Source organism: Gadus chalcogrammus, chromosome 4 (assembly GCF_026213295.1).
Source record: "Gadus chalcogrammus isolate NIFS_2021 chromosome 4, NIFS_Gcha_1.0, whole genome shotgun sequence".
NCBI lineage: Eukaryota > Metazoa > Chordata > Actinopteri > Gadiformes > Gadidae > Gadus > Gadus chalcogrammus.
In genome coordinates, this window is record NC_079415.1 from 28,798,390 (window position 1) to 28,825,703 (window position 27,314).

Sequence of the window (27,314 nt, forward strand, 5' to 3'; positions counted from 1 at the left end):
GTAAAACAGCACAACTTTCAGAGAAGTTACAACCTCTCTTCCCGTTTTGGAATTAAAACAATAATGGAATTGCTCAATACATAAACCTTGTCTGTGTCTAGGAATGGCCTCTGCTAACATTTCCTGGTCTGAGGAAAACTTTTCATGTCCCATCTGTCTGGATGTGCTCAGCAGTCCAGTTTCCACACCATGTGGACACAGCTTCTGCAGAACCTGTATAACAAAGTTCTGGGATGGAGAAGTTCAGTACAAATGTCCTATTTGCAACAAGATTTTCCACACAAGACCTGATCTACAGGTCAATTTCCTCTTATCAGATCTGGCTGCTCAGTTTAGAACAACCGTACGAGTTGAAGCGGAGGATGAGGAGGAATATGACGTGAAGACGGTCGAGTTGGGAAAGATTGTATCTAAAGTTCAGCAGATGATCCAGGAGAGAAGGGGAAAGATTAAGGAGATCAAAGACACGGTAGAAATGAACAAGAAAGATGCAGACAGAGAGATAGCCGATGGTGTGCAGGTCCTCGAAGCTCTGAGGCGCTGCATTGAAAAGTGCCGGGATGATCTCAACCAAATGGTTAAAGAGAGACTGAAATCCACAGTGAATCAAGCTGAAGACCTCATCAAAGAGCTGGAGCAGGAAATAGAAGATCTGACCAATAGAAGCTTAGAGATGAAGCAGCTCTCACAGACTAAAGACCCCCTCCACTTCCTCCAGGCCTTCAGATCCCTGAAGGATCCTCCACCCACCAGGGACTGGACGACGGTGGAGGTTCGTCCTCCGTCATACGTAGGGACCTCGAGGAGAACCCTGGATCAGCTGGAGGAGACACTGAACTCGCAGATGAAGAAGCTGTGTGGTGCTGAACTGAAGAGGGTCCAGCAGTATGAAGTACATGTGACTCTGGATCCTGATACAGCTCATCCCAGGCTCATTCTGTCTGAAGATGGGAAACAACTACATGATGGAGAGGTGGTCAAGAAACTCCCAGACAACCCTAAGAGGTTTACACGGCATGTATATGTTCTCACGAGACAGAGCTTCTCCTCAGGGAGATTTTACTTTGAGGTTCAGGTTAAAGATAAGGCTGCATGGTGTTTAGGTGTGGCCATAGAGTCCATCAACAGAAAAAGTCAGATCACAGAGACCCCTGAGAAAGGTTTATGGATTCTTTACTTCAACAAGGACGGGTTGGTATTTAGAGACCATCCTGTTGTCCGTCTCCCTCTGAGAGCTGAGCTCCAGAAGGTGGGGGTGTTTGTTGATTATGATGAGGGTCTGGTCTTCTTCTATGATGTGGAAGACAGGGTTCATATCTACTCTGCTACTGGCTGTACCTTTAGAGAGCCTCTCTATCCATTCCTCGGTCCAGGTCGCTATAATTATGAAGGTAACAACTCTGCCCCCCTTATCATCTCACCCGTCAATCAATCAGACTAGGACCTTTGTTTAATAATAAAATAATCAAACAACCAAAATAACTAATGTGGTTTCTTGAATAAGAATCTCTTGTGAGATCTGAGAGAACTGCAGTAATGTCTTACTTAACATAACAAGGAACATTTCATTAAGAAAAGATCCCTGAATCGTATAAAATATTGTAAATTATTACATTACAGGTTATACTTTATCGACTTTTTCTTATGTTTTTTTAAAGGTTTAATGCCCTACAGTTGTTTATGTTTGCAGTAATGTGTAACTTGTTTCAGGGATTAATGTTCACCATAATATTCTAATTATTGCTTTTCTTCTGAATCATGAATGACGATGCAATAAAATGTATGAATCTATGACAACACTTTTATGATTTAAATAAAAATGGAGAAAAGCGAAGGAGTCGATTTACTTTAAACGTACACGATACAACAACCCAACATGTGTTATACATTTACACAAAGGTCTCAGTGACTACATGTAATGATACTCCTCATGTGTGTGAGTACCGTTACTTTGTCTTGTCAGCTCTGTTCTCCTCTCCATCCTCTCATCTTAATGTAAACACCCTTTTGACTTGTCTTTGCTATAGTCTCCTACCTGTCCCCTGGCGCATACAAGTAGCACTCCCATAATCAGTGTTATGAGCGTCACCCAGTGGCGGGAGCGGGTATCACCACAGAGGGGCGGAACGTACATTGTGGGCCCCTAATCCTACTCTTTTGTAGTACACCTGGCATTGGACTATTTATTTATCATTGTGAAACATTATTCTCTTTTATTTGCATTTTAACGCATGATTAAGGTAGCCTACAAACTATTATCTTTTTTTCTTCATTTATTTTGATTAGCCGTTCTGTTAAGAGTCGTCTGCGGTCTCGTTCTCACACACAGTATTATTCGAATTGCATCGTTGAATAAAATGAAGGCGTTAAATAAATGCAACGTGTATATGGTGTCAGCTTGGTGGCTGGTGTGTCGGGTATAGCCGCAGCAGACAGAGTAGGAGACGTCTTCCGCTGTCGCTCTCCAAGGTGCTGAACTTTCGCTGAGTGTTGACGTCACACGCTTTGGACAAGCCATTGACCGCTTAGTTTAGGGAATCACCCCGGCCCGTACATACTCCATTTAAGGTTAAAATGTGAAACACATTGCAGGAAGAACTACTTGCACCGAATGAGATGAGATAAGAAAAAGGAAACATCGATTTTTTTGATGCTATACGAAATCTCAATTGCATGAAAAACAAGATTTGTTGTATAGCTATTCTGTGTGGTTCCTAAACATTCTCTTACCTACAACTATAGAATATCATGTTAGCCAAATTCAACAGAATTTTAACATTAGCAGGTGTTTTTTATCCAGAGCGTCCAGTGAGATGAACGCCCAGGTCTGGGCCTCGTTTCCCGATAACGATGGATCCACGCTCGTACGATCATTCTCATGATGGATCTTGCAAACCATCGTGAATTTCTTTGGAGCGTTTCCCGAAACTCCTCTTTACATGAACGTGCGTGCACTGCGCTAACGACGTAGGATTGTAACTGACTATGCAACCCGGTATCACGCCAAAGCGTGAAATAGATACGTTGGTCCACCTCGCAAGGCGTGTTCAGTGTCACGCTTTGCCTGATCAAAGCGTGAGGAGTACACGCTTTCTTCCGCTCATCTAAATGAATGGAGGAATAGCACCAACAGGGGGCGAGACGTTCTCCAAGCATTTGATGAAATTGTCACGTAGCCTATATTAATCTTTATTATCTGAATGGGAAATGCAATATTTTTGTCATGGTTTTGAATAATGTTTTTTGCACTTTGGACTTTGGCGGCAACAAGTGGCCGTACATGTGTTATTTAAGTATTTTCTGTTCACTTGCTTTGCCAATTAGCCCTGTCACCTGTGTCTTGTTGCTCCGGTCACATGACCAATCAAGCCATGCATTTAAGCCCTGCTTTTGCCAATGTTCAGGGCTTAGTCTTTCTGTCAGAATTGGGGATCGAGACCGGATCTGCAAATCCACAGTTCTACTCTGAACCCAGTTAACAAAAGGGAAGGGTATAGACTCAAGTGCAGAGAGGGTTAAACTGAACGGTTGTTTATTACAAAAAGTCTTTGGGCAAAACACAGAAGATCAAATTCCAAAACGAGGGCAAAATCCAAAAAGAGCAAAAACCAACAGAAAAGACAAAAGTCCAAAATGTCATACCAAAGGGGCAAATCCAAGTGGGTAATCCAGAGGGCAGGCAAGCGGTCAAAACACAGGGGATCAATCATCATTTCCAATACAAGACTAGCTTCGGTCAGAGTACGAACGTGGCACATCAAAGACTAAGCACTGAACATCGGCAAAAGCAGGGCTTAAATGCATGGCTTGATTGGTCATGTGACCGGAGCAACAAGACACAGGTGACAGGGCTAATTGGCAAAGCAAGGGAACAGAAAATACTTAAATAACACATGTACGGCCACTTGATGCCGCCAAAGTCCAAAGTGCAAAAAACATTATTCAAAACCATGACAATTTTAGGACAGATACACCATTAATCGTGTTTCTAATGACATTTGGTCATTTGGACTCTCTGGTTGCCATGGCTACCAGAGAGGACGCTGGCGTGGTTTGTTAGCCGCTTCCCTGCCCACGATTTCTTTCAATTTTGTGACTGTTAAAATAGTTTTTCCTGTGACTTTGCACTTTTAGTGTTTACATTTTTTATCAAGCTATTGTTACGAGCCCTACCCATTTTACGGGACATTGATCCTAAGACTCACCGGCGTTGTTAACGGGTTAGCTAGGCACCTAGCTGCTTCCAACTGTCAATCTTTGCCCCACCGGGAAAGAGCCCTCTGGTTCCAAGTCCAACCATCAACATCGCCTTAATGCTTGTCTGGCCATCCGTCCTTGGCAAGCATGATGTTTCGTTATTCCAGCTCGCAACTCCACCAACTTAACCCTGCAACCTCTCTTGGATTTAACAACCCCATCATCAACGAGCTTGGATTTCTCCGCCGCCCTCGTTACATTCATAGAGGCTCCGGCCGAAAACTCACAGTCCATGAACTTCATCACAGCTCCTCTGATACAAACATCCCGTCTCTCTGGTCATCCGTCGCACGTCTGACACGTCATCGGAGCGCCATCTCTCCAGCTAACATCAACACAGGAAATACTGCGAGATCTTGGCACTCCAGCATGGAAAACAACGCGAGATCTCCGCACTCTTGGCTGGATAGACTTCGTGGAGTGGATTCCAGCCTGCGCGGAGTGGATTTTAATGCTTTGCAACCTGTACAGAGATTTACCCCACAGTCATTGGTTAAATTTGAACTTTTTAACTGTCAATCTATCAACAACAAATCCAGCCTGATTGTAGAGCACCTCAGAGAGAAAGGACTTGATTTCATGTGTCTGATAGATACCTGGCACCGGCTAGAGGTTTACTCTGCCCTTAATGAAGCCTGCCCACCCGGGTACAGTTACTTGGAGGCAGCCCGCAGCACTGGCCGTGGTGGTGGCCTAGCTGTCATCCACCGACAGGACCTGGAGTTGTTCCCCGTCCCACTACCTACAACTTCCTCCTGTGAGTGTCTTGCATTCAAATGTAAACCCCCTCATCCCGTGATTGTGCACCTCATCTACCGGCCCCCAAAAACCCAACTCTGCTTTCATGCCGGAAATGTCTGATCTCCTCACAACACTCTGTACTACATCTGCAAACACCATAATTCTGGGAGATTTAAATATTCATGTCGACACCCCTCATGTCATTCCACTGCTGATTTTCTTCAGCTACTTGACTCCCTCAACCTACAAAAACATGTCGATGTCCCCACACATGTCAGGGGACACACACTCGACCTGGTCATCTCCAACTCTGCTCCCATCAGCAACCTACAGGTATACAATCTTGGTGTTTCAGACCACAAGGTTGTGTCAATGGAGCTGGCCTTCCCTTCCCCCCACACCAAACCAAAGCGACAGATCCACTTCAGGAACATAAAGAATATTGACACGGATGCCCTGGCCCTGGATCTCCAACTTCTCTCCTCTGGCTCTGATGACTGCCTCTCTGTTACTGACTCAGTGGATTTTTACAACCAGTCCATGAGCAGTCTCCTGGACCTCCACGCCCCCTTACAACCAGGTCAGTCTCCTTTTCGCGCCCAGCACCCTGGTACACTGTCGAGCTGCGTAAGATGAAGGCGGATGGGCATGTCCTTGAGCGGCGGATCAAGGCCCCTGGACTGACTGTTCACAAATAAGCATACAGAGAGCACAAGAGGGCATATGCAGAAGCTCTGAGGGATGCACGGGCCAGGTTCTATTCCACCATCATAAATAACAGCCCCGTTAACTCCAAACAACTATTCTCAACAATGAACCACCTTCTCAAACCCCCTTCACCCTGCCACTCTGAGGCCACCGAGGAGAGGTGCAACATGCACATTATCTTTTTCAAAAAAAAAGGTTAATAGCATCCGCTCACACCTCTCCACCACTGCTGTCTCACTCCACCAAACTGTCGACCCACTGTCTGAGACTGTCCAGCCCCTCAGCTCCTTCTCCAACATCACACAGGAAGAGGTGGAGGCCGTCATCAGAAAATTGAAGCCGTCCACCTGTGCACTGGACCCCATCCCTTCAGCCCTGCTGAAGACCAACATCACTGCCGTTTCTCCACTCATCACCAAGATCATTAACCACTCCCTCCTGGCCGGCCATATCCCACCTGCATTAAAAACTGCTGTCATCAGACCACTATTGAAAAAACCCACCCTGGATCCAGAAGTTCTCTCCAACTACGGGCCCATCTCCAATCTTCCGTTCCTGTCAAAGGCTCTGGAGAAAACAGTTGCAGCACAACTTCAGGATCACCTCATACAAAATAATCTGTTTGAGAAATTTCAGTCTGGTTTCCGCCCTGGCCATAGTGCTTTGTTCAGGGTCACCAACGACCTGCTGATGGCAGCAGACACCGGTTCCCCATCACTTCTCATCCTCTTGGATTTAACAGCTTCTTTTGACACCGTCGACCACAATATCCTCCTCCACGCCTGCAATACACCATTTGACTCACAGGAAATGCACACAACTGGTTCACCTCTTACCTCACCGGCAGAACCGAGCTCGTCGCCCTGGGCCAGGGGTCGGCAACCTGCGGCTCCGGAGCCGCATGCGGCTCTTTAGCCCCTCAGCCGTGGCTCCCTGCAGTTTTCTTAAAAAAAAAATATATATAAATATAATAAAAAATATAATAAAAAAAAATAAAAAAAAATTATATATATATTTTTATATATATCGTCAACTAAACGAGAGGTCGCAATGAATGCACAATTGCGCTACCGTGAGGGGGGGAGTGAATGACAAAGCTTCGTTGATTTGCAGGTGGCTAATCCCAGTAGGAGTTAAATCTTTAACTGGCGTCTGGCATCAGGAAGTAGCCTAGATGCTGCCATTGGCAGGAGGCGGGACATGCCAGTGAGCCGCCAATCAGCAGCATCCACCGTTGACTGCCAATTGCACGAACGAATACTGAGCGAGAAGGGTTATCAGCATTAAAGTTCGATTTTTTTTACAGAGTGTCACAAAAAATGTCTGTGCGGTGCGCAGCATTAGCGTCTCCGGAGGGGGGAGGGGGTGAATTAAAAAGTTTGCGGCTCCAAAAAAAATTTTTTTGCGGGAGATGGCCCAAAATGGCTCTTTTGATACAAAAGGTTGCCGACCCCTGCCCTGGGCAAAGCAAAATCACAAACCCAGTGTCACCTGTGGTGTCCCCCAGGGCTTGGTGTTGGGCCCCACCCTTTTCTCCATCTACATGCTTCCCCTGGGCAGCGTCATCAGCAGGCATGGGGTATCTTACCATTGCTATGCTGATGACACACAGCTGTACCTCAGAACCATCCCCCCTTCTTCTTGCCCCCTGCCAACGTCCACACTGACCACCTGCCTGGAGGAGATAGAGGCGTGGATGAAGCTCAACTTTCTGCAATTAAACAGTTCTACAACAGAAGCCATCCTCATCGGCACACCACATCAGCTCCGTTCCTCCCAAATCACCAATATCACTTTCTCTGGCCAAAACATTTCCCCTTCCATACCTGTCACCAACCTGGGTGTTAAAATGGACCAGCAACTAAATTATGACACCCACATCAATCACCTCCGCAAGACCGCATTCTACCACCTCAAAAACATTGCCAAACTCCGGCCTACACTCACCCTGGCAGATTCAGAGAGGCTCGTCCACGCCTTTGTCTCCTCAAGGTTGGATAACTGCAATGCACTCCTCATCGGGATCTCTGGCAAGAGCATCCAGAAGCTCCAGTACACACAAAACAGCGCTGCCAGGATCCTGATGAGGGTGTGCAAATTTGAACACATCACCTCCATCCTCAAATCCCTTCACTGGCTCCCTGTCACATTCGGAATTGAATTCAAGGTCTCCCTCCTCACCCACCAGTGCATCCACGGACATGCCCCCCCCTACCTCCAGGAGCTCCTCACCCCCCAGACCACCTCACGCACCCTTCGAGAAGGCAGACGGCAGAGCCGTAGTTAGTTTAAAAGAGTTGAGAGTGTTGAAATAGTTGTAAAAGTTGAAAAACGCAGAGAGATCAAGTCGTAAAAGTGCTTGACGTTTTGATAGTTGAATGATTTCTGTAGCTGAAAGTATGCAGGAGCAGTTACCTGAAAAAAAAACAGGCAAACGGAATAAAGAAAACTCATGAAGAACCATAGATGTGCTTGCAGTAGCAGCGACACTAATAACCCTTACTTTTTTTTAAATATAACATATGGTTAGATAACATATACTTTATCGATCAATGTCTGATTGACAGAATGTTGTTGTTGTTTTTTTCTATTTTGCAAAAATAGAAGCAATTTTAAATATTTGGGGCAAGTAGTAACATCATGAATGATAACATCATATTTTTTTGTACACTATCTATTTCAATAAAAATGTGCAAACAAGTAAAATGTAAAAAGTCTCTGTGGAACAGATACGTTCTCCTGACTCTCCTTCTCTCTCACCCCCTTACCTCTCTACTCACACTCTCCGTTTCTCTTCTCTCTCTTCACCTCACTCTCCCTCTTTCTCCCTCTCTCACTTTTCCTCCCCCCTCTCACCCCCTCCCTCTCCCTCTGTCTCTTTCTCCAACCTTCTGTCTCACCCCCTCCCTCTCTCTCCCTCCCTCTCCTACAGTGAGGCTGACTGTCACCAATGTCACTGTCGTCCAATCTAAATGTTCAGTTAAAGTTCATATCTCTCTCCATCTCTGTCCCCTCTCCTCTCGTTCATGATTTTTATACGTTCAATGATATGAAATTGCAAACGATTACAGCAACTAGAAAATGTTGACTTTGTGAAGGGTAAGTTTAGCTGAAAATCGATAAATAAAGTTTTTTAAACAAAATGTTTAAAAAACATGGCAGCGCAGGCGCAGCACGGGCGCAGCACGGGCGCAGCACGGCGACGCAGCCGTCAGTGAGTGTGCATGTAACTCCGCGTTTACGTGTGGACACATCTGATTCGCATAGATGTGGAAGAACAGCTCAATCGGAATAGAAAAGTATCATATATATACGCCTCAATCGGTTCGGAATACAATTCTATGCGGAATAGAATAGGTGGTGTAGTCCGCTATAAATACTTCAGATTAGTTTGGGGTTTAACTTGGAGCAGCTGCAGTAGTTCGCAATTGGTCCACTCCGTCTGTACTTTAATGCACACCGAACATTACCGCTGTCAAGGAAATTGGATTTATTGCCTGATTCACGTCTTTGATATTATCACTACGTAGTAGTTACAGTAGTCCGGTAACTTATCAACCCCAGCGTGTCCGGTTGCTAAGCGACAGGTGACATCGTTGGGTTCATGTGTTAGCATCGTCGCTCTCGCTCCGTGTGTGTGTGTGTGTGTGTGTGTGTGTGTGTGTGTGTGTGTGTGTGTGAGAATGACGGGGAGAACGAGTGCTATGCAGAGATGAATGGACGGAACGATTTTTAGATTTCCAAATCGCGTTATTGAAAAAACATTTTTTTTTTTTTTTTTTTTTAATACAATAAAAAAAAATAAAAAATAAAAAAGACAATCAATTCGTGGCGCTCGATGTTGATTCTGTGGCGCCGCGCCACACAATGGTCTATGTATGGGAAACACTAAAAGGAACATTATCTACAATATGCATTCGGTGGAATTCCACAGAATACTGAATAATACCTTCCTTTCCTCCCATCTCCCTCCCTCCCTCCCTTCACTGAAGGAGAGAGGGAGAGAGTCCCTCTCTCTTTCAGTGAAGCTGACTGTCATTTATTTGTGTTTCTGGGTCAGCAGGTTAAGGCCTGTGTCTTGCATCCACAGAGTGAATCAAAGTTCTCTCTCTCTCTCTCTCTCTCTCTCTCTCGCTCTCTCTGTCCCCTCTCCTCTTGTTCCCACTATATCTCTACTCTCTCTTTCACTCTTTCTTTCACTCCTTTTCTCTCTGCCTCCCTAATCTCTCCATCTCACACTGTATATATTCTCTCTCTCTCTCTCTTTGTACTATAATCTTCTTTCTGTATCTCGTCCTCTTTGTCAACCCTTCCTTTCCTTCTTTGGAGAAGGAAAGGAAGGGAAGGGCGTACTTTTCAATACAGGAAAATGTAAAGAAAGATAGGTGCACTTTTAGGTGCATAAGAAAAGATGATGTAGCAATCACAAGACTGAGGCTTGGACACTGTGGGCTGAGAAGTGGGCTGGCTCTGATTGGCAAACACCCAGATGGCAGGTGTGAGTGTGGAGAAGGAGAGACTGTAAAACATGTACTTCTCCAGTGGGGGCGCTATTCCAGGCAAAGGAGGACTCTGTACCGGAGGCTTGTAACAGCTGGAGAATCAGTCTTTAGTATGCGCACCCTTTTAAATCTGGATTCAGTGGATAAAACAAAGGAATTGATGGACTACCTTCACATCATTGGAGTATATAAAAGGATTTAAAGTTTAGGGGGAAATAACAAACAGTGGGGGGCAGTAATACGCCATAGCTGCGTCAAGGCTGCCTAAATAAAAGAAGAAGAAGAAGAAGAAGAAGAAGAAGAAGAAGAAGTTATGCCTCCAGAGGATATAGGAAGTTCTCTGTTTGCAGACGATGGGGCTTTGTGGAAAAGGGGAAGAAATGTGATGCATATTATTAGTAAAGTCCAGTCTGCAATTGATGAGGTGACAGAGTGGGGATTTGACTGGGGGTGCAGTTTTTCAGTAGAGAAAACTCAAACTGTATTTTTCACTGGGAAAATAATTGAGGATGGGATGAAATTGAGGATGTATGGGAAAGAGTTGGAGAGAGTTGGCTCATTTAAATATTTGCGAGTTATTTTTGATTCTAGGGTAACATGGGCAGACCATATTAGGAAGATAGAGGATAAATGCAAAAAGGTAATAAATGTGATGAGATGTTTGACTGGTAGGGATTGGGGAGCGAGCTGTTCAGCTTTAAAGACTATATATGTAGCTATGATTAGATCTGTGTTTGATTGTGGGTGTATAGTGTATGGGTCAGCCGCAGTGTCTCTCTTGAGAAAGCTGGACGTGATTCAGGCCAAGGCATTACGGGTATGCAGTGGGGCTTTTAAATCATCACCAGTGCCTGCTCTGCAGGTAGAAATGGGGGAAATGTCGCTGGAGTTGAGAAGGAAACAATTGATGGGGAACTATTGGGCTAATCTGCGAGGGCACAGTGAGTCTCACCCCACAGAAGGAGTGTTGAAAGAGTGCTGGGTTTATGGGAAGTGTGAGAGGAATCATTTTGGTCGGGTGGGGAATGATATAGCGAAAGAGTTTGGTGTGGGTGAATTGAAGCTTAGTCCAACGGTGGTATATCCATTAATGCCGCCGTGCAGGATGGTGTGGCCAGAGGTGGACTGGTTTGTGTTGGATATAAAGAAGAGAGAGAGAGAACACATAGACCTGGCTAGTGTTTTGAATAATCATCTTCTTATAGAGTACAGTGAGTATGTTCATGTTTTTACAGATGGTGCCAAACAACCTGAGACAGGAGTGACAGGGTTTGGAGTAGTTGTTCCATCAAAAAGAATAGAGTTTAATGGAAGAACATCAGATAATTTGAGCGTTTATACAGTGGAGATGTTGGGGGTGCTGGTCGCATTAAAATGGGTGGAATCAAGTACAGTGGAAAAAATTGTGATATGTACAGATTCAGCATCTGTTTTGGCAAGTATGAGGTTGTTTTATTCAAGTAGTCTAGGTTTGTTATATGAAGTTCTACAGTCAATTACGAGAATCGTTCAGCAGGGGAGGCAAATACATTTTTTATGGGTTCCAGCTCATGTAGGGGTGAAGGGAAATGAGAAAGCCGATAAGATGGCGAAGAAGGCATTGGAGAAGGAAAAAGTAGAAATGAATATCAGTTTAAGTAAGGCAGAAGTTAAAAGCCTGATATGGGAAAAAGTTAACAAAATTTGGCAAGACAAATGGGACAGTGAGGAGAAAGGGAGATATTTATATAATATTCAAAAAAGTGTTAATGTTAAAATAAGGTATAGTGGTCAGAGGAAGGATGAACAAATGTTGATAAGGTTAAGGTTGGGGCACAGTGCAGTGCACTAAATAAAACAATGAATTTGATAGGTAAACACCACACTGGATTATGTGAGGGGTGCCAGGTAGAGGAGACAGTGGAACATGTTTTAATGAACTGTAGTGGTTATGGGATGGAGAGGGAAAGTATGAAAAATCAATTGAGAGAATTGGGTATGCAGGAGTTTACTTTGGAAAATATTTTAAGATTAATGAAGAGGAATTGTATGAAAGTATTGTTTGGCTTTTTGAGAGAAACAGGGTTATATGATAGGATATAGAGTAGAAAGAAGGTGTGAATGAGTGAGTGTTTGGATTTTTTTTTTTGTTTTGATTCATTAACTAAATAAGAAGAGGGCGGTAATGCACCAAGTTGTGGATGCCAACCGCCGTAAAACCCCAAGAAGAAGAAGAAGAAGAAGAAGAGCGAATCATCGCAGTTGCTCAGTGTTTGGATGTACAAAACCTCGAAAAAGTAAGTTAACTAACGCCATATCATTGTGTTGCTGTACTGTATATGGTTACCTTGTTAGCATTATAATGTTGCTTTAGCATTAGCGCTACAGCTAACAGCCAAGCTACTGTCGCTAATTGGTAGACAGTATCAGTTATGTGTGTAAATACCATGGACCTATTAAAGAAAGGACAGCGGACTAATACATTGCCGCCCATTCATAACTATAAATACACGCACTGTAACTCGAGTGTGCACCTCAGCAAGCAAGGGGCATCATACGAGAATGGGCACAATTCAACAAAGGGGGTACAGGCAATGATCTCTACTGCTTGGATACCAGGGGAATGCAATGTTTAACAATGTCTGCTCACCATACAACAAACGAATACAACTGTATTCTACCGGCCACTGGACCGCAGTAGTTCTAGCGTTTTACTGATGAGGAGAATGACCTGTTAAAACTCATCCTAAATACATATGGTGCGTTCCTGGGAACCCGTGTTTTCGCCCCCTTCTACCCTCTTGTACTCCCAGTTATACCTGGTTATTTACGGGCAAAAAAGTGTACCTGGAACACTCTATTATAGGCATGTTTTCCCCTTCACACCTGATTCAAATCAAAGGGTTATTAGCAGATTTCTGCAGAGCTTGATGTCATGGTATTGAGTTGATGAACTTTAAAATATGTAATCAAATCAATGATGTAATATCATTTAATATAACTAATTTTAGTATTAGGCTAATGTAATTCACTAAACATGCTTATCTTATATCTTCTTACAACTTGCTGCTGGACTATATACAATATAAAAAATGTAGTACTGATTTTACTTTGTTCTCTCTAAGCAGGCCAGCTCATCAAGTGCTTACATTCAGCAGCTTCTCGCAAGGGATGTTGCCTGCCAGACGGAGCACCTGGAAACGCATACTGTAGGCACACAGCTATCCTTAAAGTCTTTGCAGCCCCATTTTAAAAATGATGGTGTTTACTTTCCTCATTGAGTATTTTTGTTCTTTGATACAGTAGATTCTTGGCAGCATAGATTGTAGGCTGATGCTAGATTCTATCCGCGCTAAAAAGCCTGGTCCTCTTTGGAAAAGCATCATGACCAGCGCCCTGCACGAGTCAAACTTGGGAGTTGCATTTCATAGATGGAATCAGTCAAGAGCCCAGAAGGGTTTCAAGCCCGATGCCACATGAGCTGGTTTATCATTCTCAAACATCAATGAATTCATAATGTATGAATGTTAGCTGAACAGCTTAGAGGGAATGACACATTGTTGCTTTTTAGTGTCCAAATTGAATTATTGTGCTTCCCTAGCATGTCATGTTGCAATCAGATCAATTTGCGCTGGTGTTCGTTGAGTGTCCTTAACCTGGCCAACCACTTGAGCTTTGAGTCTACGGAGGAGGGTGCTGGAGGAAACGTCCCTCTCCAAAACTGTGAATCTTTGTCAGCAAGCAGTACACATTTTAAACCCTCTCTGTCAATGTTGCGTACATTTAAAGAGTTTCTTTAACTTGTACAGATACACAATGCCTCCCTTTATGCAAATAATGTATCAAAACAATTACTTTTTCATTTTTTTCTCCGTCTGCAGAAGACTGCGATGCCTTTGTAGACCGTAGCACTCAGTGTGGCACCACCTCAAAGATTCTGGCGGTGGTCGCCCCTGGCTCCTCCCACTGGTCCAGTCACAGCGAGGAACTGGTGGTTAGCAGAATAAAGAATATTTTGCCATTTTTGCACTTGTAAATAGTTCATCGCGTTTTAGCCTACACTCGGATGTGAACTCATTCTTGCATGCAAGGGTCTTGAATCAAAAAAAAAAATACGCAGGCAAGACATTGAAATTGCAGGGCGTGCCAAGCCACGACCGAACCAGCTTGGCAGTGTTAAAACGCCTAATCTGTCGGTAGTGGGGATTGACAACTATTCTGTGAAAATGAAAGAATATGTCTTGTGTGTGTTTCTTTCTTTATGTGGAAAGCAGCAGACCCCAGACACCATTTCAATCAAGCTTGAAGAGGATATTGGTGGAGGCCTGCCCGCCACAGGTTAGTAATACACATTGCATCTATGCAAGAAAACGACCTTGATAAACTGAGAATGTACTTGATTCTACCTGCGCTAAAAAGCCTGGTCCTCTTTGGAAAAGCATCATGACCAGCGCCCTGCTAAAACACAAGTTAAACTTGGGAGTTGCATTTCGAAGATGGAATCAGCCAAGAGCCCAGAAGGGTTTCAAGACAGATGCCACATGAGCTGGTTTATCATTCTCAAACATCAATGAATTCATAATGCATGAATGTTAGCTGATCAGCTTAGAGCAGGGGTCTCAAACTCAATTTACCTGGGGGCCGCTGGAGGTAGAGTTTTGGTGAGGCTGGGCCGCATCAAGTATTCCACAATAAAGTACAAATATGCAGTAGTTCGCAATTGGTCCACTGAGCTCCGTTGGTACAACCGTGTCCGGTTGCTAAGCGACGGGACATGGGTGTTTATTAATGACGTGTTCGCGTATCGTAGTGTCCGCGTGCGTCCGAGATAACTGTAGATGAGTAGGCTACTACTAGTACTTTTGCAGGCTGAACGTTAAAATACTTCTTAAGGGAGACCACTCTCTCCCACCAGTCTTGGTTGCGGACTCGCATTTAAATTCCTCTTGTTTGCGGTGGTGGTGGGGGTAAATATACAGATCGGACGTAGCTGTGCTGTCCTCCTTCTTAATTGAAGGAGCAGGCAGAGAAAAGCTCTCTCCTGCTGTGCTTTCATTAAAATCAAATTCACAATGCCAAATAGTGATAAGACGCCCATTATGTCGCCGCTGGTCCAGAGATGTTTCAGGACACATCACGGACAGACATAACGGACACTTTTGTTACTGCCGGGTATGTTCAGCGAGGTTCATGGTATACCCCCCAGGTCTTACTGAAGGCATTTATTTAATGGTCAAAATATTATTAATCAGTGGCGTAAATATCTACGGTGCAACCGGTGCAGCTGCCCGGGGGCCCGTGGCCCCCCCCTCTCAACAACTCACAACTTGGGTGCACCATAAATACGTGCTGGTACCCCCAAATTTAAAATGTAGGCGCACCAGTGCACCCAAGGAAAAAGTTTGTCTGGAGCCCTGCCTAGGCGTGCAGATGATTGCGGCAGAGAAACTGATTTGTTTAAACTTCCAGGGTCAAATATTTTTGATAGGAGATGCATGTAATAATTTCCTAAATGTATTGCATGATTTTATCTCATGATGTATAAATTTCAATCATTATGTGTCTGCCTCAACTTGATACAAAACACTCTTTCACACCGTCGATATTTCCTCTCCCACTGGACACACAGGAAGACAAGCGCACACACACACACACACACACACACACACACACACACACACACACACACACACACACACACACACACACACACACACACACACACACACACACACACACACACACACACACACACACACCTACCGACGTATCCAGGCCAATGCAGGTATAAAATGCAATCAAACATGTCAAAACATAGACATTTTCTATAAATAGCCTACCAAGGTTTGCAGTGAGAAAAATTGACGCACATTTAATGCTCAGGGATATGAAGCTCCACAACTTGAGGAACTCGGTTGCTAAGCGGTTTGTTTCAGATGCTTCAGTTAGCTCGAAATACATCAGAGGAGTCACACAGGAGAGAAGGGCGTATCTCCAGCGCACACTAGTGGTGGATTCAATGATTCGTTTCCACGACCCAGTTCGCATGATTCAGTTCGCCACGAGGAGTCGTTCGCGAATCGTTTGTTCGTTCGTTCAGTCGAGTTTCCGGTAGCACTAACTCAACTGAGTCTGACTGACTCATCTGAGAACCGTGCAATGGGGTCCATTCCATGATACGATCTACCGCTACCGGAAACCAGGCTGAACGAACATACGATTCGTGAACGACTCCTCCCAGTTCAGTCGAGTTTCCGGTGAATCGAATGGTGAACGAGACGACCGAACGAACGAGAGAGACGAACCGGATCAGTTCGTTCGTCCTAAAGGCTCGGTCATTCGAACCGGTTCGAGAACGAACGAGCCAACACTAGCGCACAAACACTTGGGAGAAGCCATGCCATTGGCTTACGTACATTTCACCTCCGTCTTATGCAAGGTTTTTGTGCGCAGCAAGCTTTATAAATGAGGCCCCTGGGCAAGCGCAGCGACTCAGCAAAAATGAAAAAGTGACTAAACTTTGATGTCATGTAGGGGGCCACAAAATATCGTCCGGCGGGCCGCGGGTTTGAAAGCACTGGCTTAGAGGGAAGGACACGTTGTTGCTTTTTAGTGTCGAAATATAATTATTGCACTTGCCTCGCATTTCATATTGTGATCAGGTAATTTTGCGCTGGTGTTTGTGTTGTCCTTAACCTGGCCAACCACTTCGTGGTTGTCCTTAACCTGGCCAACCACTTGAGCTTTGGGTCTAGGGAGGAGGGTGCTGGAGGTGTCGTCCCTCTCCAAAACTGTGAATCTTTGTCAGCAAGCAGTACACATTTTAAACCCTCTGTGTAAATGTTGCAGACATTTAAAGAGTTTCTTTAACGTGTACAAATACACAATGCCTCCCTTTATGCAAATAATGTATCAAAACAATTACTTTTTCCTTTTTTTCTCCCTACTGCAGAAGACTGCGATGCCTTTGGAGACCGTAGCACTCAGCGTGGCGCCACCTCAAAGATTCTGGCGGTGGTCGCCCCTGGCTCCTCCCACATGTCCAGTCACAGCGAGGAACTGGTGGTTAGCAGAATAAAGAATATTTTGGCATTTTTGCACTTGTAAATAGTTAATCGCACTTTAACCTACACTCAGATGTGAACTCATTCTTGCATGCGAGGGTCTTGAATCCACAAAAAAAAAATACACAGGCAAGACATTGAAATTGCAGGGCGTGCCAAGCCGCGACCGAACCAGCTTGGCAGTGTAAAAACGCCTAATCTGTCAGTCGTGGGGATTGACAACTATTCTGTGAAAATGAAAGAATATGTCTTGTGTTTGTTTCCTTCTTTATGTGGAAAGCAGCAGACCCCAGACACCATTTCAATCAAGGTTGAAGAGGATATTGGTGGAGGCATGCCCGCCGTAGGTTAGTAATACACATTGCATCTATGCAAGAAAACAATGGAATCAGTCAAGAGCCCAGAAGGGTTTCAAGACAGATGCCACATGAGCTGGTTTATCATTCTCAAACATCAATGAATTCATGATGTATGAATGTTAGCTGATCAGGTTAGAGGGAAGGACACATTGTTGCTTTTTAGTGTCAGAATAAAACTTGCGCTCGTCTCGCAAGTCATGTTGTGATCAGGTCACTTTGCGCTGGTCCTCGTTGAGTGTCCTTAACCTGGCCATTGGCCAACCACTTGAGCTTTGAGCCTAGGGAGGAGGGACGTCCCTCTCCAAAATTGTGAATCTTTGTCAGCAGTACACATTTTAAACCCTCTGTGTCAATGTTGCATACATTTAAAGAGTTTCTCTCACGTGTACAAATACACAATGCCTCCTTTTATGCAAATAATGTATCAAAACAATTGATTTTTCCTTTTTTTCTCCCTCTGCAGAAGACTGCGATGCCTTTGGAGACCGTAGCACTCAGCGCGGCGCCATCTCAGAGAGTCTGGGTGTGGACGGCCCTGGCTCCTCCCACATGTCCATCTACAGCGAGGAACTGAAGATTCTGAGCGTCTACGGAAAAGGGGAGGGCCCACTGGCGGTGGACGGCCATGACACCCTCTTCACCGCGTCAGAAGTGGAGGCCCTGAACTCGCTGTCTGCGGACCAAAGCGCGGCCAAGAGCCTGGAGCGCGGCGAGCGGCTGGTCTGCCACGAGGAGCTGAGTGTGCAGGTTGGAAATCATCTTCTCATTCACCATCCAAAAGAGAGGCTTCCTCTGTTACAACTCTAAAACAGATCCATAGAAAGCCCACACCTTTATGATTCAGTAAACGTTTTTACACTCCCAAATATGTCCGTCTTATGCCCAACTTTTCCCCTGTGTGATCCGCGAGTTTACACTGACCGAGGTAATCGACCGGCTTTATTTCGCACCCCTATTAGGCAAGGCAAGGCAACTTTATTTATATAGCACTTTTCATACACAGGGCAGACTCAAAGTGCTTCACATATAAACATTGTCATACAATAAATTTAATAATGGATAAGTAAAAGAAAACATATGCAAAGAAATGAGTAAAATAGAAAGTGCAATGTATTTAAGATCAGGGGCCGTATTCACAAAGGATTTTAGGGCTAAAAGTAGGTCCTAACTGGCGAATTTAGGAGTTACTCCTAAAAATAATGGGCGTGTCACTCTTAAATTTAGGACTCCTAACTTTTTTCACTAAGAGCAATTCACAAAGTATTTTAGGCCTAAAAGTAGCACCTAAGTCTAGACCTATTCTTTGTGAATAGGTCTTACTGAGTTAGGAGTCCTCAAGAGGACTCCTAACTCAGTAAGACCTATTCACAAAGAATCGTAAATGCCTGCGAGACGAAATGTTAGGGTATTAAACTTGTTGTGGAGTTAATCGCAATGCAATAACATCCCCGACTAACAGGAATAATCCGATTAGTCCCGAAATAAAATGTTTGGCCACACTACGTTATTTAGCAACAGGGGAAATGCAACTTTGCAATGCCGACGATTTAAAAATATCGCAATCATCAGTCAGCCGTGCCATAAACTTTCCTTTGGACATTCAACAATTACACAGGATCAAAGCCAACTTCTTGGCAATTGCAGGTATGCCCGGTGTGGTCGGTGCTATTGACGGGACGCACATAAAAATAATTGCGCCATCAAAAGACGAGGACGTGTTCGTCAATAGGAAGAAAGTGCATTCCATCAACACGCAGGTTGTTTTTGATTCAAATTTTAACATAGCCTACTGGATGTTGTTACAAAGTGGCCTGGATCTTCAGCTACCTATGATTCGCGCATTTGGAGAGCGGTCTGAGGCAGCTTTTTGAGATGTAGGCTACCAGTTGGGTGTCACTTGCTGGGAGACAGTGACTATTAGGGATATCCCGATCCAGCTTTTTGCACTTCCGATCCGATTCCGATATTGTAGCTTTTAGCATCGGCCGATACCGATACCGGCCGATCCAAGCATGTATTAAAGATTAAAGATATTTACTTATTTTGTTGTACTACTCATGTTGAAAAGGGTTTTACTCTTAAGAACAACTAGCCAACTCAATTAGGTTAGTTTGAATAATCCACAATAGTTGGTAATGAGAAGCTGACCTGTTTATTCAGGGTTAAATAAACACAAAATAGACAAAATAATAAATAGTCAAATTACCACACACACTGAATTGGCATCAGTGCTCTGTTCTTGAACAACAAGAGTGTAAACCAAGGCTTAAAAAGCCAACACTAGGTGTGCGCTAGGTGTGCTGAACAACGCGGACCGGATTTGGGGGGAAAAGCTGAAAAAAAACTGGAATGGATTACCTACATTGGTGCGCTCGAAAACACGGACCGGAGTTTTGAAAACAAACTGGATCGGGAGTCCGGATCGGGATTTTCCCGTGCAGGCCGATCCGATATTGATATGCATTTTTTTGCTAATATCGGTGGCCGATCCGATCCAAATATCGGATCGGGACATCCCTAGTGACTATCCATGCAAGACGTGGCTCTAGACACCCTACCTCAATCCACAACCGGGAGCACAGTTAAAGTATAACATGTAAGTGATTTCGCATATTACGCTTAGTCCTACGTGTAAAACACATCGTATTGGCTCTTTGACGCCTTTTATTTGTTGAATCCATATTTATTATTGTTGACTGATTTCTTCCATATATGCTAGAGCAGTGGTTTTCAAACTGTGGGGCGCGCCCCCCCTGGGGGGCGCCAGAGTTCTTCAGGGGGGGCGCGACGTGAGAAAAAAATAACCCGAAGAAAAACCTGAAAGTCGATGATTCAAATCATCAATCGTACTTCAACTGTAGAAGTAACCTAACTAAATCAATTTTCAACCGTTTATCTTCGTGCAAACCATTTAACAAATGTACACACTTGTATCTTCAATAATATCGAAACAGAATTTCGATATCATTTAAAATCTCTTCAGAACCACCGTTTTAGTTTCATACCGCTTCGTTTTCAGCTGTTTTCATTGAAGAAGTCTGCCCATTCTGATACACCTACTTCTAGACATCGATTCGTAACTCATTCATTTTTCAACCGTTTACCATCGTTCAAACCATTGAACAAATCTACACACTTATATCTTCAATTCTGTCCAACGGAATTTTGATAGCATTTATACTTTTTTCAGAATCACAGTTTTAGTTTCAAACCGGCATCGTATTCAGTTGCTTATAATAATTTAGGTCACCATAGCAACGCCGGTAAACAAACCCCGCCGAATAGTCGAATCTCTGGACTGAAAAAGCAGATCTGATTCGACTCTGAAAATTCAGAGTCGGGGACCCTGAATGAATCTGTGTAAACTGGCAGTTTACACAGATTAAGATGTTCAAAAGGTTAAGATAAAACATGCTTAGATAAAGTTGTTAAATTGTGTTAAGAAATGTGTTTAAAAACGCACAAAGATGTTGTAATGTTTCAGAAATATGTTTAAAATGTTTAAAAAATATGTTTAAAAAATATGTTTCAAATGTTTAAAAGATATGTTTCAAATATTTAAAAAATTATGATCAGAGATGTTTAAAATGTGTAAAATAATTAAGATAGCTTTCAAAACACAGGTCTTTAGAAAAAAAAAAATTGGGGGGGGGGGGGGCTCAGCTGAATTTTTTTCTCTGAGGGGGGGCTCACTCTCTCACACTTTGAAAACCCCTGTGCTAGAGCACTAGCCTGGATACCAGTCTGAACTCCGCCCACAAAATATTTGGTCTGGGAGATTCAGTCTGGAATTGAGCTCGTTGGGAGGTATTTGGTCAGATCAAAAAGTGATCTGACCAATCAAATTGTAAGGGCGGGCTTTATACGTTGATGGACAGATGATACACATTAACGTAATCAACCACGTAACCAAAGAGCGCTCAGCGCTTTTACTTTTTTTCTCAAAAATGCTGACCGTGTTGCCAATTTGTCCGTGTGTCCTTAAATTATTTTTACAAAACCGGCATAAATCGTTTATGTCCATCTTCTTTTTCTACTTCTTCGAACGTGCGCTCAGTTGAGTTAGTTTGAGAATAGCTGTGCTTCGCACAACATACGTCACATACTACGTTGCTCTGATTGGTTTTAGGTCTATCCAATTGAGCGAAGAGGCATTTTCCTTCCCGGTTCCGCCCTATAATCACAGCCCAATAGTTCGGTCTCAGACTCATATTCTGACTAGAATTATGAGTATGACATCGCCAGGCTACTAGAGCACACAAACATACACGAAATGTTGTGGAGAGAGGAATTGGGCAGATGAAACGTCGGTTCATGTCCTCCACGGCGAAATACGCCTCACCCCAGAGAGGGCAAGCACAGTCATTACTGTATGTGCCATTTTACACAACCTCTGCAAGCGGAGGAACATTCCACAGCCAGACGATGATGATGATGATGATGATGATGATGATGATGATGATGATGATGATGATGATGATGGCGATCAACATGACAATGAATTTGGCCGTGTGGAACCGAGTGGACCGTCATTTAGGGATCACTTTGAAAACACATTTTAGGTAAACACCTTGGCACAAATCAGTCAACACTTGTGTAGTTCATAACATTTATTTTCTTTTAAATTTTACGTATTTTTATTGTTTGCTTTCTCTCTCTTGAACGTGCAGGCTACAACGTCATTATCGTGGTCTGCACAAAATTGTCATCATGCGTGTATTCTGCTAACTGCACTATAACTACTTGATAGGAATTAATTTCTAGCCTAGGCGATTTCCTTGTTTTTCGGTGATTCAGTGGGCTCGTCTGAACAACCAATCACCGAACTGACCACTTCTAAACTCGTGCACGAGAATTGACGTAATCCATAGCAACGGCGCATCACTCTTAGTTCACTCTTTGTGATTTATCCTTAGTAAGAGTGGGTCCAGCGGCTTTGTGAATAACTTTTAGGAAAAAACTCCTACGTAAAATGTTTTAGCGCGAGTTAGGAGCACTCCTAGCGGTAAGATAAAATGCTTTGTGAATATGGCCCCAGATCAACAGTCTCTCTGGTAACCGCGTCGGGACTCCAACCCGACCTAAAGGAACTTGGTACTTTCTCTGGGATTCCAACCCGGATTCTAGTAACCCTTATCCTTTCTCTCTGGTATCAGATCGTGTATCTTTCTGGTAAAAATAGAAAATTAAATTGAAAGTTAAAAAGGCTTTTTAGTAAGTAAAATTGAAAGTGCAATGTATTTAAGATCAGGGGCCGTATTCACAAAGCATTTTATCTTACCGCTAGGAGTGCTCCTAACTCGCGCTAAAACATTTTACGTAGGAGTTTTTTCTTAAAAGTTATTCACAAAGCCGCTGAGACCTACTCTTACTAAGGATAAATCACAAAGAGTAAACTAAGAGTGACGCGCCGTTGCTATGGATTACGTCAATTCTCGTGCACGAGTTTAGAAGTGGTCAGTTCGGTGATTGGTTGTTCAGACGAGCCCACTGAATCACCGAAAAACAAGGAAATAGCCTAGGCTAGAAATGAATTCCTATTAAGTAGTTATAGTGCAGTTAGCAGAATACACGCATGATGACAATTTTGTGCAGACCACGATAATGACGTTGTAGCCTGCACGTTCATGAGAGAGAGAAAGCAAACAATAAAAATACGTAACATTTAAAAGAAAATAAATGTTATGAACTACACAAGTGTTGACGGATTTGTGCCAAGGTGTTAAAATGTGTTTTCAAAGTGATCCCTAAATGCCGGCCAAATTCATTGTCATGTTGATCGCCATCATCATCATCATCATCATCATCATCATCATCGTCTGGCTGTGGCATGTTCCTCCGCTTGCAGAGGTTGTGTAGAATGGCACATACAGTAATGACTGTGCTTGCCCTCACTGGGGTGAGGCGTATTTCGCCGTGGAGGACATGAACCGACGTTTCATCTGCCCAATTCCTCTCTCCACAACATTTCTTGTATGTTTGTGTGCTCTAGCATATATGGAAGAAATCAGTAAACAATAATAAATATGGATTCAACAAATAAAAGGCGTCAAAGAGCCAATACGATGTGTTTTACACGTAGGACTAAGCGTAATATGCGTAATCACTTACATGTTATACTTTAACTGTGCTCCCGGTTGTGGATTGAGGTAGGGTGTCTAGAGCCACTTCTTGCCTGGATAGTCACTGTCTCCCAGCAAATGACACCCAACTGGTACATCTCAAAAAGCTGCCTCAGACCGCTCTCCATTAAATGCGCGAATCATGGGTAGCTGAAGATCCAGGCCACTTTGCAACAACATCCAGTAGGCTATGTTAAAATTTGCATCAAAAACAACCTGCGTGTTGATGGAATGCACTTTCTTCCTATTGACGAACACGTCCTCGTCTTTTGATGGCGCAATTATTTTTATGTTCGTCCCGTCAATAGCAACGACCACACCGGGCATACCTTCAATTGCCATGAAGTTGGCTTTGATCCTGTGTAATTGTTGAATGTCCAAAGGAAAGTTTATGGCACGGCTGACTGATGGTTGCGATATTTTTAAATCGTCGGCATTGCAAAGTTGCATTGCACCTGTTGCTAAATAACGTAGTATGGCCAAACATTTTATTTCGGGAATAATCTGATTATTCCTGTTAGTCGAGGATGTTATTGCATTGCGATTAGCTCCACAACAAGTTTAATAGCCTAACATTTCGTCTCGCAGGCATTTACGATTCTTTGTGAATAGGTCTTACTGAGTTAGGAGTCCTCTTGAGGACTTTTAAGCTCTCCTAGACTTAGGTGCTACTTTTAGGCCTAAAATACTTTGTGAATTGCTCTTAGTGAAAAAAGTTAGGAGTCCTAAATTTAAGAGTGACACGCCCATTATTTTTAGGAGTTACTCCTAAATTCGCCAGTTAGGACCTACTTTTAGCCCTAAAATCCTTTGTGAATACGGCCCCAGATCAACAGTCTCTCTGGATGACATGCAATTCCTATTCAAGGACTCTAACCCAGATTCTAGGACTCTAACCCCGACCAAAGGCCTTATTCTGGAATTCCACCCACACACAAACTCAGGACTCTAACCCTTATACAAATGCAAACTCAGGACTCTAACCCTTATACAAATATAAACTCGGGACTCTAACCCTTATACAAATACAAACTCAGGACTCTAACCCTTAAACAAATGCAAACTCAGGACTCTAACCGTTATACACCTCTTCTCAAAAGAGTTAAAAAATAGAAAATAAAGGGAAAGTTAAAAAGGCATTTTAGTAAAATAAAGGCAAAGTATTTAAGATTTAGCAGAAAGCTAAAGCAAAAATAAAAGTCTTCAATCTTGTTTTAAAGGTGCTCAGAGTTGGGGCTAGTCTTAAATCCTCAGAGTTTATTCCAGCTATTTGTTGCATAGTAGCAAAATCCTGCTTTCCCATGTTTCGTGTTTATTCTGGGGATAATTAACCGATTGGTCTCAGAAGATCTTAGTGTTCTAGAAGGCTTATGTAGTGGAAGCATATCAGTTAAATATTTTGGGCTTAAACCATGTAGGGATTTATAGGTAAGCAACATGATTTTAAAATCAATTCTCTGACCTACAGGAAGCCAATGTAACGATTTAAGAATTGGTGTAATGTGTTCAAATTTTTTGGTCTTTGTTAAAACTCTAGCAGCAGCATTCTGAACAAGCTGAAGCTTCCTTAGAGTTTGTTTTGGGAGACCTGTGAGGAGACCATTGCAGTAATCAAGCTTACTAGTGATAAAGGCATGTACAAGTTTTTGTAAGTCTTCGATGGACATGAGCCCTCTAAGTCTTGCTACATTTTTAAGGTGAAAATATGCAGATTTTGTAACTGATTTGATGTGACTTTCGAAATGTAAATCAGAATCCATGATAACCCGTAGATTTCTGGCTTTGATTGAGGTTTTCAGGGACAGCGAGTGAAGGTTTTGGGTTACTTTAAGCCTTTCCGTTTTAGCACCAAATACAATTATCTCTGTTTTATCCTCATTTAGCTGAAGGAAATTTCGGCACATCCAGTCTTTCATTTGCTCAATGCACTGGCACAGCAGATCTATGGGCCGATAGTCATTTGGTGATAGCGATACATAGATTTGCGTGTCATCAGCATAGCAATGATGGTCAATATTGTTATTTTGCATGATTTGCCCTAGTGGGAGCATGTAGATGTTGAATAAAGAGGGTCCTAAGATCGAACCTTGTGGGACTCCACACATCACGATGGTTGATTCTGATACAAAGTTGCCAATGGAAACAAAGTAGTTCCTATTTTGTAGGTAGGTCTGAACCAATTTAAGACTGTGCCTGAAAGCACCACCCAGTTTTCTAACCTGTCCAAAAGTATACAGTGTCGAATGCAGCATTGGGGTCTAGTAGCATTAGTATTGAGGTTTTGCCAGAGTCTGTGTTAAGACGGATTTCGTTTTCAACTTTAATGAGGGCGGTCTCAGTGCTGTGCAGGGGTCGAAATCCTGATTGGAAGGTGTCATAACAACCAGTTGATGCTCTGACCCTACACATATTGGCGGTTTCATTTTGATGTAAATGCGATAAGACAGCTTTGCGGTTCTAGGGGCGAGGCTTGGGTAGAGGTGTTGCTGCATTGTCTCTACAACAGAGACGATGCAGCGATATCAACATGAATAGTTGTAACTGGATAGACGGTGAAATCTGCAAGTTGCTGACCATCATGGGAAAGAAGGTGATGCAGTCGCATTTAAAGCAGACGAAAGATGGTCGATCTAAGAGAAGGTACCAGAAAAACTTTCCTTACAATGCTTCGTCAGCAAAGTGGTTAGCAAAATAAAGAATACTTCAGCATTTTTGCACTTGTAAAGAGTTAATCTCGTTTTAGCCTACACCCAGATTTGAACTCATTCTTGCATGCGAGGGTCTTGAGTCAAAAAATATGTAAATATTTTTTTGCATCCATTGTAAGGAGACGTACTCTCCGTGTGTAGGCCCGCGTTCTCCGGTGTACCGAGAAAGCCAGCTCCAAGACGAAGGGGGATTTTACCCCTCAGTTTTACATAGGACATTGAAATTGCAGGACGTTCCATGCCGCGACCGAACCAGCTTGGTAGTCTGAAAAGGCATAATGTGTTGTTAGTGGGGATTGACAACTATTCTGTGAAAATGAAAGAATATGTCTTGTCTGTGTTTCCTTCTTTATGTGGAAAGCAGCAGACCCCAGACACCATTTCAATCAAGGTTGAAGAGGATATTGGTGGAGGCTTGCCCGCCGTAGGTTAGTAATACACATTGCATCTGTGCAAGAAAACAACCATGATCAACTGAGAATGTACTTGATTCTACCTGCGCTAAAAAGCCTGGTCCTCTTTGGAAAAGCATCATGACCAGCACCCTGCTAAAACCAAAGTTAAACTTGGGAGTTGCATTTCAAAGATGGAATCAGTCAAGAGCCCAGAAGGGTTCAAAATGTATAAATGTTAGCAGATCAGCTTAGAGGGAAGGAGACGTTGTTGCTTTTTAGTGTCGAAATAGAATTATTGCGCTTCGCATGTCATGTTGTGATCAGATCACTTTGCGCTGGTGTTCGTTGAGTGTCCTTAACCTGGCCAACCACTTGAGCTTTGAGTCTAGGGAGGAGGGGGCTGGAGGAGACGTCCCTCTCCAAAACTGTGAATCTTTGTCAGCAGTACACATTTTAAACCCTCTGTGTCAATGTTGCGT

General features: G+C 43.4%; 2 protein-coding genes across 3 annotated transcripts; both read left to right on the top strand.

Annotated features, from left to right (window-relative positions):
- Positions 1–298: 298 nt before the first annotated feature.
- LOC130380305 (zinc finger protein RFP-like) lies at positions 299–1,579 on the top strand. The gene has a single exon (XM_056587474.1). It carries the CDS (start codon positions 425–427, stop codon positions 1,439–1,441), a length of 1,017 nt encoding a protein of 338 aa, XP_056443449.1. The 5' UTR covers positions 299–424; the 3' UTR covers positions 1,442–1,579.
- Positions 1,580–12,287: 10,708 nt separating this feature from the next.
- LOC130380325 (uncharacterized) lies at positions 12,288–27,281 on the top strand. Of its 2 annotated transcripts, XM_056587496.1 has the most exons (7): positions 12,288–12,484; positions 14,069–14,181; positions 14,459–14,525; positions 17,140–17,252; positions 17,535–17,598; positions 18,074–18,357; positions 26,805–27,281. In XM_056587496.1, exons 1-7 carry the CDS (start codon positions 12,373–12,375, stop codon positions 26,871–26,873), a joined length of 822 nt encoding a protein of 273 aa, XP_056443471.1. In that variant the 5' UTR covers positions 12,288–12,372; the 3' UTR covers positions 26,874–27,281. The 2 variants fall into 2 exon arrangements, 1 of the variants encoding a protein (XP_056443471.1); XR_008895252.1 differs by lacking the exons at positions 14,459–14,525; positions 17,140–17,252; positions 17,535–17,598; positions 18,074–18,357; positions 26,805–27,281 and having other exon boundaries at positions 12,399–13,396; positions 14,069–14,430.
- The last annotated feature ends 33 nt before the right edge of the window (positions 27,282–27,314 follow it).

Excerpts from the sequence above, each read along its gene's own strand:
- LOC130380305 (XM_056587474.1), top strand. The coding sequence starts at position 425 with ATGATCCAGGAGAGAAGGGGAAAGATTAAGGAGATCAAAGACACGGTA.
- LOC130380325 (XM_056587496.1), top strand. The coding sequence starts at position 12,373 with ATGCACCAAGTTGTGGATGCCAACCGCCGTAAAACCCCAAGAAGAAGA. Across the intron at positions 14,182-14,458 it reads GTCACAGCGAGGAACTGGTG|CAGCAGACCCCAGACACCAT; the intron begins GTTAGCAGAATA and ends TTATGTGGAAAG. Across the intron at positions 17,599-18,073 it reads TGGAGGCATGCCCGCCGTAG|AAGACTGCGATGCCTTTGGA; the intron begins GTTAGTAATACA and ends CTCCCTCTGCAG.